This window comes from Botrytis deweyae, assembly GCF_014898535.1.
Source record: "Botrytis deweyae strain B1 chromosome Unknown BDEW_010, whole genome shotgun sequence".
NCBI lineage: Eukaryota > Fungi > Ascomycota > Leotiomycetes > Helotiales > Sclerotiniaceae > Botrytis > Botrytis deweyae.
Window position 1 is genome coordinate 470379 of NW_024066217.1, and position 15868 is coordinate 486246.

The 15868-nt window shown below is 43.0% G+C and overlaps 4 protein-coding genes across 4 annotated transcripts; 3 read left to right on the top strand and 1 right to left on the bottom strand.

Annotated features, from left to right (window-relative positions):
• Positions 1-804: 804 nt before the first annotated feature.
• Positions 805-5561, top strand: EAE98_005230 (uncharacterized protein; the record flags this gene model as incomplete). The annotated part of the gene is made up of 3 exons (XM_038952851.1): positions 805-1019; positions 1070-5423; positions 5475-5561. 3 exons carry the CDS (start codon positions 805-807, stop codon positions 5559-5561), a joined length of 4656 nt encoding a protein of 1551 aa, XP_038810693.1.
• A 2821-nt stretch (positions 5562-8382) lies between these two features.
• On the bottom strand, positions 8383-9181 carry EAE98_005231 (uncharacterized protein; the record flags this gene model as incomplete). Its single annotated transcript, XM_038952852.1, has 2 exons — positions 8383-8557; positions 8622-9181. 2 exons carry the CDS (start codon positions 9179-9181, stop codon positions 8383-8385), a joined length of 735 nt encoding a protein of 244 aa, XP_038810694.1.
• A 295-nt stretch (positions 9182-9476) lies between these two features.
• Positions 9477-11419, top strand: EAE98_005232 (uncharacterized protein; the record flags this gene model as incomplete). Its single annotated transcript, XM_038952853.1, has 2 exons — positions 9477-11195; positions 11282-11419. 2 exons carry the CDS (start codon positions 9477-9479, stop codon positions 11417-11419), a joined length of 1857 nt encoding a protein of 618 aa, XP_038810695.1.
• Positions 11420-12213: 794 nt separating this feature from the next.
• Positions 12214-14825, top strand: EAE98_005233 (uncharacterized protein; the record flags this gene model as incomplete). Its single annotated transcript, XM_038952854.1, has 4 exons — positions 12214-12275; positions 12336-13572; positions 13621-13626; positions 13680-14825. 4 exons carry the CDS (start codon positions 12214-12216, stop codon positions 14823-14825), a joined length of 2451 nt encoding a protein of 816 aa, XP_038810696.1.
• Positions 14826-15868: the final 1043 nt, after the last annotated feature.

Below are 15868 nucleotides of genomic sequence, written 5' to 3' on the forward strand. Positions count from 1 at the left end.
TAGTAAGTCTAACACACAAAGTATCCCTCCAACTCAACCCCTCCTCGTATACCTTTTCTTCATCAATATCATTTCCAAAGCTTATATCAAATGCCATTCAAGCTTGAAGCTTACGGAAAGAAACTCGTCGCTCCCTCCCTCGTAGATACTCGGAGCAAAGAACAATCAATGGTCTAGACCACCATACCGGTCCATCAGTCCCAATACAACCTTGCCGCCGCGTACCAATTTTGGTTTGAGCAAATGTAAGAAATCCATCATTGTACCTGATTGTCACTTGCTGGGTATTATTTTTATCATGACGTATCACATTCAGTTTTTCCATCCTAAAGCATTGCAAACGCCGCACAACCAATCGATTCCCTAGTATGTTTGCTAACAAGCCGGGTCTTTCCTCTGGTTCGACCAGCATCTTACCCGCGCCCACTCTCCCACCATTGTCCCATATGTTCGTCTGCCCACCCAGCCCACCAACCCACCAACTCCAAAGGGGCCCCGCTTCCAACCTACCTCTATCAAACCATCAGCAAACACTTGGAAGCTACCTATACCACTTAATTAAAACTAATGCACTTTCCTATGAGTTTTTCTTAAAAGTACACCTCAACTCCATCCCCCATCGTTTGCTCCGTCTCTGTCGTTTATTTTTTGTGCTTCATATTCTTCTCTCCATCCTCACCTTTTCAAAGCCTGTGTCGTCTTTTTGATTTGTGCCGATCCCTTCTGCAACCCAGTTCTCTCACAATAATCGCTTTCAATAATATTTAACGTTGTTGGTTCGCCAAATCTGCAGCGCCAAAGACGATGGTTTCCAACGAAATCTATCTACTCCCTCTCAAGGATGATGGGAGTCCCGATGTATCTGGAGGATATATCTATCTGACACCTAAAGGCACAGAGCCAATAACTGTCCGTTTTGCTATTGAGGGAACATCTTCGATATGTCGAGAAGGCAGTCTTTGGGTGAACATTCCCGAGGAAGGTGTGGAGTTTCAACGAGACCAGTTCCGTGAATTCAAGTGAGTTTTTGCCTGTGAATCTCCATGTATTGCAAGAACTGACTGTATAGGTTGGAACCAGACTTTAATCGTACCATTGAAATCTCGATACCCATTCATTCAGCTGGCGCATTCGCATTTTACACCACATATAAAGCTCTGCCGGACTTGGATGATACAAATACCGCTCCCATCGAAACCACCAAATCCCCAGTATACTACATTGATGTTGCTCCAACTTTGAAGCTGGAAGGCAGGCAGTTGCCTTTGCCTGCATTGTCAGTCTTCTCTGTCATTTCAAAATTCATGGGAAAGTACCCCAAGGATTGGGAAAAGCATCTCCGGGGGATCAGTGAGAGAGGTTACAACATGGTTCATTTTACCCCCTTGCAAAAGCGTGGTGAATCAAATTCTCCATACAGTATATATGATCAATGCTCATGGGACCCTGAGTGCTTCCCTAATGGCGAAAAAGACATCAAAAAACTGGTCAAGAGCATGGAAGACAATCATGGTCTTTTGGGATTGACCGATGTGGTCTGGAACCACACTGCGAACAATAGCGCATGGCTTGAGGAGCATCCAGAAGTTGGCTACAACGTGTCAACAGCACCATGGTTGCGTTCGGCTTTAGAGTTGGATACTAAATTGCTAGAATTTAGTAAAGATCTTGCCAAGCTTGATCTCCCAACTACACTCAACTCTGTTGATGATCTGGTCAAAGTCATGGCAGGCGTTAAAACCGAAGTCATTGCCAAACTCCGTCTATGGGAATACTATGTTATCGAGATCGAGAGAGATGCCGATGCAGTAGTAGAGGCTTGGGCAGCTAACAAGATTTCATTCCCCGAGGGTGGATTCGGTGGATCTGGTTTTGGTGGTTTAGAAGCTATCAAGAATGCCTCGGTTGCGGAACAGGCAACATTCTTGAGAGAAAAAGGAATGCTCAACACAGACAGACTTGGGGAAAGATACAGAAGAAAGATCAACCCAGAAGTTGGTGCAGCACTGCTCACAGCCTTGTTTGGAAGATTCGAAGGCGATAAGTCGAATGGTGCCGATCGTGCTGAAGCTCGAAGCCGTTTGACTAGCATCTTGGACGAAGTCAACCTTCCATACTACAAAGAATACGATGTTGATGTTGCTGAGATTCTCGACCAGCTGTTCAACCGCACCAAATATGTCCGTCTTGACGATAATGGCCCAAAACTCGGTCCAATTGACGACAAAAATCCTCTCATTGAAACCTACTTCACCAGATTACCCAAGAATTCTACTACCTCTAAGCACAACCAAGAAGACCTTGCTTTGGCAAACAATGGTTGGATTTGGGCTGCAAATGCACTTATTGACAATGCCGGTCCCAAATCTCGTGCGTATTTGCGCCGTGAAGTTATTGTCTGGGGTGACTGTGTAAAGTTGCGTTATGGAGAATCTCGCGAAGACAGTCCCTTCTTGTGGGACTTTATGGCGAAATACACACGTCTCATGGCAAACTATTTCACCGGTTTCCGTATCGATAATGCACACTCTACACCTATTCATGTAGCTGAATTTCTTCTAGACGAGGCAAGAAGAATTAGACCAAATCTTTATGTAGTTGCTGAACTCTTCACCGGGTCAGAAGAAATGGACTACGTTTTCGTCAAACGTCTTGGTCTAAGTTCACTCATCAGAGAAGCAATGCAGGCTTGGAGTACTGGCGAAGTCAGTCGTCTTGTTCATCGACATGGCGGTAGACCTATTGGTAGCTTTGAGGTCGACGAAGTATCAGGTGCAGAACAGAAGACACCCCATGGTAGATCCAATGGATCGACACCCGGCAAAGAAATCATTCGCACCATCAGATATACTCCAGTTCATGCTCTCTTTATGGATTGTACCCATGACAACGAAGTTCCAGCTCAAAAGCGTGATGCTCGGGACACTTTACCAAATGCTGCATTGGTTGCCATGTGTTCAAGTGCCATTGGTAGCGTCATGGGCTACGATGAAATTTATCCCAAGCTAGTCGAAATCGTTCATGAAACGAGATTGTACACTTCTGCTTCTTCCGAAAAGGAAGTCAAGATTGGAGCTGGCGAAGGTGGCATCGGTGGTGTTAAGAAACTTCTCAATCAAATCCATAGTATTATGGGCAAGGATGGGTACGCAGAAACATACATTCACCACGAAGATCAGTATATTACTGTTCATCGAGTGCATCCCGAATCTAGAAAGGGGTACTTCCTTATCGCACATACTGCTTTCCCTGGTTACGGCAACGGAAATGGAGGTTTCAACCCAGTTCATCTTGGGGGCACTAAGGCGAGCCATCTTGGCAGCTGGATGCTGGAAGTTGACACTTCTGAAGAGGCAAAGAAGGAGGCATTAGGAGACAAGAAGTATCTAAGAGGATTACCTAGCAAAGTTTCTAATCTTCCTGGAGTCCGTATGGAATACAAAGATGGAGAAACAACAATTTCCGTACGAGACAAATTTCCTCCTGGAAGTATTGCATTATTTGAGACTTGGATACCTGCTGCTGAGCATGCGACTGGTCTCGATACATTTGTTACCTCGGGAGCAAAGGCGGCATTTTCCGAATTGGACTTGGTTGATTTGAACGTCGTCCTTTATAAATGTGAGGCGGAAGAGCTCGATGCTAGTGAGGGTAAAGATGGAGTATACGACATTCCTGGCCACGGTAAACTCGTATATGCTGGTTTACAAGGTTGGTGGAGTGTACTCAAGAATATCATCAAAGACAATAACTTGGGACATCCCATGTGCAACCACTTGAGAGAAGGACAATGGGCACTTGACTATATCATCGGTAGATTGGAGAAAATGTCAAACAGGTCCGGTTATGAACGACTACAAAAGCCAACGGCTTGGTTGAAGGAACGTTTCGATGCAATTCGAAAAATGCCAAGCTTTTTACTTCCCCGTTATTTTGGTCTAGTCATTCGAACTGCTTACCGAGCTGCCTGGGAGCGAAGTTTGGCATTGATGAATGAGAATGTCCGTGAGGGACAGTGGTTCTTACAAGATTTAGCTATGGTTAGCGTTCAACAGACTGGATATGTCAATTCTGCATCTTTGTACCCCAAGAAGGCAGTACCTTCTTTAGCAGCTGGCTTGCCGCATTTTGCAGTCGAGTGGGCGAGATGTTGGGGTAGGGATGTATTCATCTCTGCAAGAGGTCTCTTCCTTGGTACAGGTCGCTATGCTGAAGCAAGAGAACATATTCTCGCATTCTCAAGTGTCTTGAAGCATGGTATGATACCTAACTTGTTGAGCAGTGGAAACTTGCCACGTTACAACTCTCGAGATTCAATTTGGTTCATGTTACAAACCATTCAAGACTATACCAACATTGTACCAAATGGATTGGATCTTCTGAAAGAGAAGGTCCCTCGACGATTTTTACCTTACGATGATACCTACTTTGATTCCGATGATCCAAGAGCATACTCAAAGACATCAGTCTTGGAGGATATTATTCAGGAATCTTTGCAACGACATGCATCCGGAATGTCATTCAGAGAAGCAAATGCCGGTCCAAACCTCGACATGCAAATGAGTTCCGAGGGATTTAACATTGACATTAAAGTTGATTGGTCAACTGGTCTGATATTCGGTGGTAACCAACACAACTGTGGTACTTGGATGGACAAGATGGGAGAGAGTGAAAAAGCCAAGAGCAAAGGAGTTCCTGGTACACCTCGTGATGGAGCTGCTATTGAAATCACTGGTCTCTTATACAGTACTCTTCGCTGGGTAGCCGAACTTCACGAGAAAGGCAAGTACAAGTATGCTGGCGTCAGCACTTCAGATCCAAACATGCAAGTCATCACTTTCTCAGACTGGGCCGATAAGATCAAAGAGAACTTTGAACGTTGTTACTATGTTCCATTGGACGCTAAAGATGACTCCAAGTATGATGTGAATACTCCTATTGTCAACCGAAGAGGTATTTACAAGGATCTGTACAAATCTGGCAAAGAGTACGAAGATTATCAACTACGATCAAATTTCCCAATTGCCATGACGGTTGCCCCAGACCTCTTTGACGATGCTCATGCTCTGAATGCCTTATTTCTGGCGGATAAAGTACTTCGTGGACCTACTGGTATGGCAACTCTTGATCCAGCTGATCTTAATTATCGACCATACTACATCAACTCCGAAGATAGTGAAGATTTCTCAACTTCAAAAGGAAGAAACTATCACCAAGGTCCAGAATGGTTATGGCCAACTGGTTTCTTCTTAAGAGCTTTGTTGAAATTCGACCTCAAGAGAAGAAAGACTCCAGCGGCTAAGACGGAAGCTTTCCAACAAATCACGAGAAGATTGGCGGGCTGTAAAGAAGCTATTGTTAATAGTGATTGGGCTGGTTTGACGGAATTGACACAAAAAGATGGAGCTTATTGTCCTGATTCGGTATGTTGTTTCCTATATTTGTTTAGATGATCTGTGCTAATTTTATGGTAGTCTCCAACACAAGCTTGGAGTGCAGGTTGTTTGATCGATTTGTATCATGATGCTGCACAATATGACGTTTCTCAATTATCGAAATAGGTGATTGAAATGTCAAAATCGAAAGAAGAATACGGAAGTGGAAAATGTTAATGAGGCATGGGACTGGAGGTTACGTATGACGATACGGTAAGCGATAAATCACTGGTTGATTGTTTATATGGAAAAGCGAGCATGGGAATTGAGGAAAATGGGAAAGATGGAAAGGATTAATGAGCAAAGGATTGGTAGATAGACATGATAATTTCGAGCGTTGATTGATCTTGTTGATCTGATCTGATTTGATTTGCAATTTCTCTGTTATGTTGGTGCTATGCATGTATGAATATTCATCTACCTATTGTTGGGCCTTGACGCTATCTCCTGAAAATACGGTCTCTCGCTATATTCCCCATTTACAGATTCATAACGTGCCCACGGGTAATAATAGATGATTGTTAATAGTGAGGGTTGACGCGAGATAGTCGAGGTGAAAAGTTGATGGGGATTTTTGTTTCTGGAAAGATTTGCTATTGTTATGTTGGTGAGAGCGGCGGAGGTATGGGAAACAGGGAAAGGGGGGAGTAGGAGGGGGAGGGGAAGGAAATTGAGGAGTGAGTATATGTGGTAAAAAGCGGATGTGGATATGGATATGGATATAGACTGTTGTTTAGTGTTAAAATTTAACGTTTAAGTTGTGTTTTAACTTTCAAGTTGTGTTGTGGGTCGAGTACAGGTGCATGGTAAGAAAGAGGGAGAGGGAGAGGGAGAGGGGGAGGGAGGTGAGTTTCTGGGGAAATTATGGGGTTGGGGTTGGGGTTGGGGTTGGGGTTGTGTTTCAGGGAGGAAGGGATTTGTTGATTATTTGGGATGGGATGAGAGAGAGAGTGAGGCTTGATATTGAGCGTGCGGAATATAGATGAGTGGGATTGGTTGGTAGTTGGTAATTGGTGGGTAGGGTTGTGGATTGGGATGTGGATTGGGATGTGGAAATTTGGGGGGATTGGGAAGAAATATGTGGGAGATGGAGATGGAGATGGAGATGGAGATGGAGATGGAGATGGAGATGGAGATAGAGATAGAGATAAAAATAAAAATAAAAATAGAAATAGAGATAGAAATAGAGATAAAAATAGAGATAAAAATAAAAATAGAGATAGAGATAGAGATAAAGATAAAAATAGAAATAGAGATAGAGATGGAGATAGAGATAAAAATAGAGATGGAGATGGAGATAGAGATAGAGATAGAAATAGAAATAAATGAATGAATGAATGAATAGTGTTTGTATAGGTAGCTGGAGGATATTCGTTTTTGTTTTGAGATATTGGATAGAATGGGATGGGATAGAATGGGATGGGAAAGACTAGGTAGATGTTATGGATTATGAAAGAAGCTGGAGATACCTAGATAATCTGTAATCTGTAATCTCCACTCAACTTTATAATTTCACACAATTTTGGATTCTCGTTTTTAGATATCTATGAATTAAGATTTGAGATTCAAGAGGGAGATTAACTAGGTACCAGTAGGTATATACAGCGAGATCTGGGGAGGCCTGAGAGGGAGGAAATTAGTGATGGATGGAGAATTGGATGGTGATGCAGAGTGTGATTTCATTGTGTATTTCCTCTTTTTCATATATATATATATATATATATATATATATATAAATTCCTATCTTCAAGTAAACAATCTGTCTGTTTCTCGATACCTATTCCATTCGATGTGGGAAACCTATGATATGATTGATGGGTTTGATTTGATGGAGATACCTAGGTAGTGACTGCTTGAGAGATAGATGAGAAGAGATGAGAAGAGAAGACATTGTTATGAATACCTGCTTTCGGGTTGAAAATTTTGTGAACATTCAGAATTTAGGTATAGTTAATGCATTTTTACATCTATAATTCTCTACTTCTCTACATCTTTTTCATTCTCACTCTCATTCTCACTCTCATTCTCACTCTCATTCTCACTCTCATTCTCACTCTCATTCTCACTCTCATTCTCACTCTCATTCTCACTCTCATTCTCACTCTCATTCTCACTCTCATCATATACCCTATCAACCTCCCCATAAGTTTTATTCATGCGTCCAGGGTTTGATAAAGATAATCTGCCTTGATCTTCTCTAGAATCAGACATGGAGTTATCTAGATGAGTCTAGCTATCGATGATAGAATATAGGTTTGGCTTCTTTTCGTATTTAGTAGATGTACTGATGATTGCAAGTTCGAGTTCATGAGTTGCGCTGCGCCTATGAATACGGAAAGGAGATCTAGAGGAAATCATTGGAGAGATTGATCGATTGGAGGGGCTTATCTATTCGAGAGTGACGATTTCGATGTTTTGGATGTTGAGAATGAATGGATTGAGAAATAGAACTTTCTTCGTAGGGAAATAACATCTTATTGTAAAGAACACACTTGTTCGGAAAGAAGTTGCTGCGGAACATATTTTTCATATGTTCCAAACTTCCAAAAGCCTCCCGCAGCGTTGCATGATTATCTACTAGGTAGTGGTACGTAGGTGATTGAGGATATATCTGGATGATACTTCCATTCCCCCATTTCGAGGAATGAGGGGGTTTGCAAAGCCGCGCAACAAGTTTTGGTGATGGTACTGCCTATGAATGAAGTAGAAATTGAAGATTGCGAATGAAACTTCAGCTAGCTAAGCAAGCCACACGAGTGCCGCATCGCTGACTGTACCTCATATCAGATGTATAACGAAGCCTTCTCAATCAACATGGTCAAATTGTAGAAACCTTCTAAACTTGAGGGACTAGGTAGATATATGAAAGGTACAAAAAATTGCAGCCACCCAAATCCATAAATCAGTGTCTATCTTTCTATCAAAAATCATATCTATAGAGATAAGTTTATTTCCCCTTAATGTTGTTGGGACTGCTTCTATATTGAGCACCCTGCAAACCATTGACTCTTCCATATAGCCATTTAAGCACTGCTGTACTACCAGTCATCGTCAAGGCAGCTCCGGTGAACAAAATTGCTCTCTGTGTGGTATCAAGATGTCCAAATAATGGGTATGGGTAACTAAACATCGATATTAGCATTCGATTTTTCGTCAGATGAAAATGCTCAGCTATAGACTACTCACAATCCATTATACTTATAGCATTGTTCCACCCAAGCCCAATATGCAACGGCCAGAGTCGATGAAAGTCCCATAGCAGGCAATGCATTGATGGTCCAGGGCGGACTCAAGAATAGTAAATCAATAGTCAACAAGATCGCTGGCATAGCGTGGAACCCGATATCAGCATATGGACTAATATGGATCTCGGGAGGCACCAAAAGCTTCTTATCAATAGCCGAGATTCCCCAATACAACACGGAGATCAAAACTTCCAGAGGGGCAGAACATAATGAAAGAGAATTCTTGATCAAGAAAAGTCTTGAGGAAAGAGTGATGTCTGCGAGGAGGCCAAAGACAAATGTCAAAAAAGCTAGAGTAAGACCAATGATGGTGAGGTATTGGAAGTGCCAGCCATATGAGGAGTTGATGAATGTTGGGAAGTCAAAAAGATATTTATAAGAAAGAGAGAAGGAAGCAAGGCCGATGAGATGAACGAGGGCGGAGATTGTTGGAGAGGGAGAGGGAAGACGTTGAAGGGGATGACGGGAGGTGAGTTTATTGGCTGCTGAAGTAGAACCCATGATTGTTGAGTTCTTGAGAGTCTTGTAGTTGTGATAAGAAAATATGTACCGGTAGCTGTTACCATGAATATATATCGTAGATTCAAAGCAATGACGTCTATTATGTGGAGTAGCTGCAAGAATCTTAGATGAGGCTATCCAGCCTTGCACGACCAAAACACGCTAGTGTATCCTGGGCTCAGCCTTGTGATATTATTTCGTTCACGTCAACTTGATTTCTTGAATCCATAATTGATTGGCCTTCAACCACCACTTATTCTTCAATTAACCAGTCTACAATATTCAGTTTATCAACATGGCTGATACAGCTTCCAATTCTAATAAACGCAAGCTCGATGTCGAAGATGAAGACTCCTCGTCCGACGATGATATGGGACCTCAACTTCCATCTGCGGAAGCTCCCAAAAAGAAGCGTCGCAAGCTTCCCTACGAAAAGCTCTATATCTCAGCTCTACCAACCTCTGCACGGTATTCAAAGTCTCTTATGCACAAAGAGCAAATCTCGTTCGTTACCATGACTCCGTTGACGGACTTCTTAATCACAAGCTCCGTCGATGGAGTGGTTAAATTTTGGAAGAAAGGAGGCGACGGTATCGAATTTGTGAAGGAGTTTAGAACACACATTGGAGAGGTCAAAAGTGTTTCGATCAGTGCAGATGGACGAAGCTTTGCGACAGCTGGCGCGGATAAAACAATCAAGATATTCGATGTGATGACCTTTGATCTCTTATCGATGCTAACCTTAGAATTCACACCGAAATGTGTCTGCTGGGTACATGGACGTGGCGCATCTCTTCCAATGTTAGCTGTATCTGACGAAGTTAACCATACAATTCGGATATACGATGGTCGTGGAGAGAATCAGGAACCAATCCATACGATTTCCGGCTTACATCGAAGTGTTGTCTCGTTGATGGCCTACAATGATGCTTACAATTGTGTTATATCAGCAGACGAGAATGGCATGATTGAATACTGGCGACCAGGAGGGAATTACGAGAAGCCCGATAATGTTTTCGAATACAAGTCTTCCACTAGTTTGTTCGAATTTAAGAAGGCGAAATCAACACCCACTTCTCTAACAATTTCTCCAACTGGCTCGCAGTTCGCGACTGTCTCATTCCCCGATCGCAAAGTTCGAGTGTTTGACTTCCCAACTGGAAAATTATATCGTACCTACGATGAATCGCTGCAGGTTATCGAGGAAATGCAACAGGCAGGAACATCATTGAAGAAGTTAGAAGATCTAGAATTCGGCCGCCGACTTGCTACAGAACGCGAAATTGAAACGCCAACTCTACGAAATAAAGCTAATGTTATATTTGACGAGACGGGACACTTCATAATATATGGATCAATACTCGGCGCAAAGGTTTTGAACACTTATACGAACCGAGTCGTGAAGGTCTATGGAGGAGATGAGAACTTCAGACCTCTTAATATTGCAATGTACCAAGGTCAACCACAGAAAAAAGGTGTCACAACGATTGCCATGGCAGCGTCCAACAATCCTCTTCTGCAGGAATCCGAACTTCGGGATCCGATGTTATTTGCGACAGGAGTTGGGAAAGTGCGATTTTATATGTTCACGAATGACGAAGAAGTCTCCAAATCTGAACGCGATGTTCAAAATGAGAAACCTACCAACACAAATGGGAAGAAATTGGCAGAGGCAAAAGCCGCCGAGACTGGAACTGCAGCTGTTATTCACACCACATACGGAGATATCCATATACGCTTATTCCCCGATGCAGCCCCCAAAGCCGTTGAGAATTTTGTGACACATTCGAAACAAGGTTACTACAATAATACCATCTTCCACCGTGTCATTCGAAAATTCATGATCCAGTGCGGAGATCCATTAGGAGATGGTACCGGTGGTGAAAGTATTTGGGGCAAAGAGTTTGCCGATGAATTCAGTTCTCTCCGACATGACAAACCTTATACCGTTAGTATGGCGAATGCGGGACCAAACTCCAACGGTAGTCAATTTTTCATTACCACGGAAAAGACTGTAAGTTCACAACATGTCCTCAAGATCTTCAATTGATCGTAAGACGTAATAAAAACTAATTAATATTCTTCTTTTTCTTCATATAGCCATGGTTAGACAACAAACATACCATTTTCGGAAGGGCAATTCAAGGTTTAGATGTCATTCATAAGATTGAAAATACGCGAGTGTATAAAGAGAAACCGGAGGAAGACATCAAAATTCTCAATATAGATATCATTTAGATGTCATTTGAAGGAGAACATGACACAGTTATTGTACAGATATACTCGGGTAGGATTTGGACTATTCGAGACCTTGAGTCAGGTATTCATCTAGGAGCACTGATTAGCTTGAGAGAAAAATACCAAGATGACAAGTGAAGTTACTAGGAGATTTATCACCAACGGCGACAAGCTAGGACGTAAGCAAGGACACCCACTTTGTTCGATTATCCTTGATGTTAATCCGTCATTAGTCAAACATTTGAACTATCATTGGTCAATTGGTGATCAATCAATGGTTAGATGTTTGGTCTTATCAGCATTAGGGCGTATTGGCAAAAGTATATCATATCTATTATCTAATCGGAAATATGTCGAGCTTCTCATTTTCTCCCCACCTTTCCACATCTTCTCCACAGATATCTTCCCATCTTACCCATTCATCGTATCCATCCCTCACTTGTCCAAGGCTTTATTACCAATTTTCAATTGCAAAGTGCACTTAGACACTTGACTACCTAGATAGACTTCAACTTAAACGTTTATGAATCCTGTCCTTCCTTGGAAATCCAGAATCCTCCTCAAATTCCATCCGTCCATATTGATCGTCTTTCCTTGGGACGACTTCTTTCCCTTATTTTGATCGTTAGTATGTTGATACAGACAAATTCAATAGTGCTATCTACCAAATCGAAATCCAAATCCAATTCTACTTATGGCAAAAATCCGCGACAAATCAGACACTACCACCAACTTAAGTCAATGTCGGAAACCGGTATTGTCATTCGTTTACAGACTATTCGTTCATCCTCATCATGCCACGCCCAAAGAAAGTGGGAGCACCAGAACCTAAGAGAAGGAGTAGAAATGGATGTTGGTACGCTAATGGTAACGATGATTCATAGATTTTGGAACTGAATATAAATACCACTCATAGGCCCTGCAAAGCTCGCAAAGTCAAATGCGACGAAACTCGTCCAACTTGTGTGAATTGTTCGAAACTGAACGAAGTCTGCGATTACAGTATACGATTGAATTGGGAGGGCCGAGGCAAGAAAAGGGCTCAAAGTGATGCCATTACTACTGGGCAGAGTACCTTCTTGACCTCGAACCAAACAAATCCAAATGCAAGTAATAACCCTTCGGCTTCGGGGTCATATACAAGCTTCCGCTCTTCCCCCGCAGTATCTGCGCATCGTGATGAGCATTCAAGTCGCGACGATGGGGCATCTGTGGAACGTATGGCCGATACATCGATGATTGATCCCGCCTTGACCCGACCAGCATATCCACCCATTGTAACTTTCCAAGATACATTGCGCAAAGATTACGGTTGCCAAAACCAACACTATCCTCAAAGCTTCGAACGGTATCAATCCAGTGCCCCCATCACTCCACTCTCAGCTCAGTCACCTAGCCTTTTTAAAATTGGCCACCTTCAAGTTGCAGATGAATCTGGAAGTCCAATTTCAAACAGAAGCGCACTCCCGGGTACCGAAAGTCCATTGTCAACTCCTCCATATCTCGGAAGTGGTCATGGAACGCCAGCAACTGAAAGCTCTATAGCAGATCGACCTGCTAAACGCACGCGATACGACAGTTCACTCCATAGTGCACGAATGCTTCCTCCTTTAGTATCCAATTCGGATCCCAACTACGACTCTCGAAATACAACCATTCATACATCCGAGGTAGAACCTGAATTGATACGCGGGGTGGATATTGATAAGAACCAAGCTAGGCCGAGTCGTGAATTCTCACGCAGACTCTCGGTAAATTCACTGTTGTCGGGACCGCTTGATGGGACGCCCTCTGAACAGCCCAGCAATGGGAGAGGGTGGGATTACCAAAGTCAGGACTGGACACCGTACATGCATGATGTATACCAGGATACAGAAACATGGGGAATTGATCGAGGATTGGTAGACTTAGACATTGGTAAGAATGATGACATTAATGCAATATCAGAATCGTCTCCCAAGCTATCGGGAATTCACCAGGACTTTGATTCAGATAATGGAGGGGAGTTATCGCCAATTGAATTTGGCTTCGGTATGGAAATCAATGAGACAGCCCTTGAAGTTGGATATTATGATAAACCGGTTTCGATATGTATACCTCGTGTACTTCAACCACTGCCTGCGAAACTACTGGAAAATCCTATGAATCTACTTGTGAGTATTCTCATTATCAATCTTAATTCACCGCTAACTGAATAACAGTATTTTGTAAGCCTTCTTTTCGCGTACTGGCTTTGAGCTGTACAACTAACCTGTCCTAGCATCATTTTCTAGATCATACAGCAGGCTGTCTGATACCACACAATTGTTCTTCTAATCCATTCCGAAGTATTCTGCCGCAGATGGCGGTTCGAGATGATGATTTGTTACATCTTCTACTTGCGTACTCTGCCACACATCGAGCCAGACTCCTAAGACAACCGGAACCTGCGACTCGTATAGCTTTATGGGTCAAAGACATCTTTCCTAACCTTAGGCACGCACTCGATGATCCAAATAAGATTACATCAAATGTTAACCTTGCCACGGTAATCATGCTCGCATCTTTGGAGATAATATCCCCAAAGGTCTTTGGAGTTGCCGTTCCATGGCAGAAACACCTCGAGTTTGCAAGACAAATGCTCGTTGCCAGAGGTGGAGCCCATCGTATGCAAACTATGTCTCGGAAAGATAAAGTCTCGTCTTTTCTATGGAGTTGGTTTGCATATTTGGATGTCCTTGGCAGTATGAGTGGAGGACAGAACCTTTCGTCCGCCTGGATGTTGGATTATGAAGCAGAAGATGAAGAGGATGGTTACCAGATTGACTGTATTCTAGGTTTCACTAGTCATTGCATCCGAATACTTGCCAAAGTTGCTAATCTTGCGCGTCAATGTGACGAGCGTCGCATTAATCCTGATTCAACGATTAAACAAGATTGGCAACCATCCGATGAAGTTGTGATTCGCGCTCACAAACTAGAAGCAGATCTTATCGAGTCGCGGCGTCACCCGGCGAAACCTTGCACTCATATGCAATCTAAGTCTGAAGCAGAATATGGTTGGGATAGTCTTGAGGTCGCTGCAACCAATGAGGCTTTTCATTCTGCTGGACTAGTTCATCTACATCGCAGGATACTGGGAAAACCCTCAGCACATGAGGATGTTCAGCATGCCGTTGGTGAGATACTTGGCTCCTTCAACAAGATTAGGAAAGGAAGTAGCGCCGAAGCATGCTTGTTATTTCCCATGTTCACAGCTGGATGTGATATATGGGATGACAAACAAAGATCAGATATCCTCGAACGAATGAACAGGGTTGAGAGGTACGGAATGACACAAGCACATAAAGCACGGAGATTGATGGAGCAGGTCTGGGAGTCTGGGAAACCATGGGAGACATTGGTAGGCGGAGAATTCTTTGGCTGAACTTTGAAAATCTTACCGATTGAGCACGAATTCTCGGATTATTCCAAAAGGCCACGTCAAATGAGTAATACCAACACCTTCACAAAACCTCGCTGCATTTAGAGGATGGAAAATCGCGCACGCAATCTTTCAGCCTACGACTTCATTTATGAGAGTGAGAGCCTAATCTTTCCACACTCTACTCTTTTTGAAAGTCGCGGAGTGTGCCATTTGATTTCGTCCTGGGTATGACGTTAAAAGGGCTACGCTGTTTGGAATTTATACTGTGTTGTTTTGTCCTGGGTATGACGTTAAAAGGCCCAAGTCATTCGATGTTGTACAATGCATGAGAATAGCAGTGAACAGGGCATTCAGAGTCTGTCTGAATAGCCTGACGGGCGCTAGGCGGACGTTAGAGTCTCGGACCCCGGCGACCGTAAGCGCCTGTAACCTTACGTAGTGGAATCTTTTCTGAAGGAGATAAGCGTGATAGTAAGCGACTCACCAGGATGGTGAGTCAACTTTGCTCCGGAGCCAGCGTTGGGGGCTAGGCCCCAGAAGATTAAGCTACCTGGTTGGAAGTGAGTTGCCTGAATTCGCATCAGTCTACAACACATTTTCTTCCACCGTAGCAACACTACTAAGGAGATCAGTGAAGAGGCATGGTCACGCCTGCCACGGATTAGTCAAATTTTTCGAACTTCACCGCTGCAGATCCATGTAATTACATATTCATTGGCGCAACCAAAGGATTCATTGGTGCTTCTTAAGGAGGGGTTGTGAAAGTCACACTTTTGAATGCACCAGATACCGGTGCTTTGGTGGTGAATGCGAACCCATCATTACCTTTCGTGGGGAATAAACGATGCCAGTATGAATGTTGACAGAAATGTTGTAAATTTCCGCGAATAGTTTGTCTATTGGGTGATGACCTTCCACTAATTAGCTGTGGTTCATACTTTATATGGGCGAGAAATTGGATCTGACCGATTTCCCGCTCACATAGAGGATGAACTCAGACGGGCAAGATGTCACTAGATCTTATGTATCACAATAGACAACTT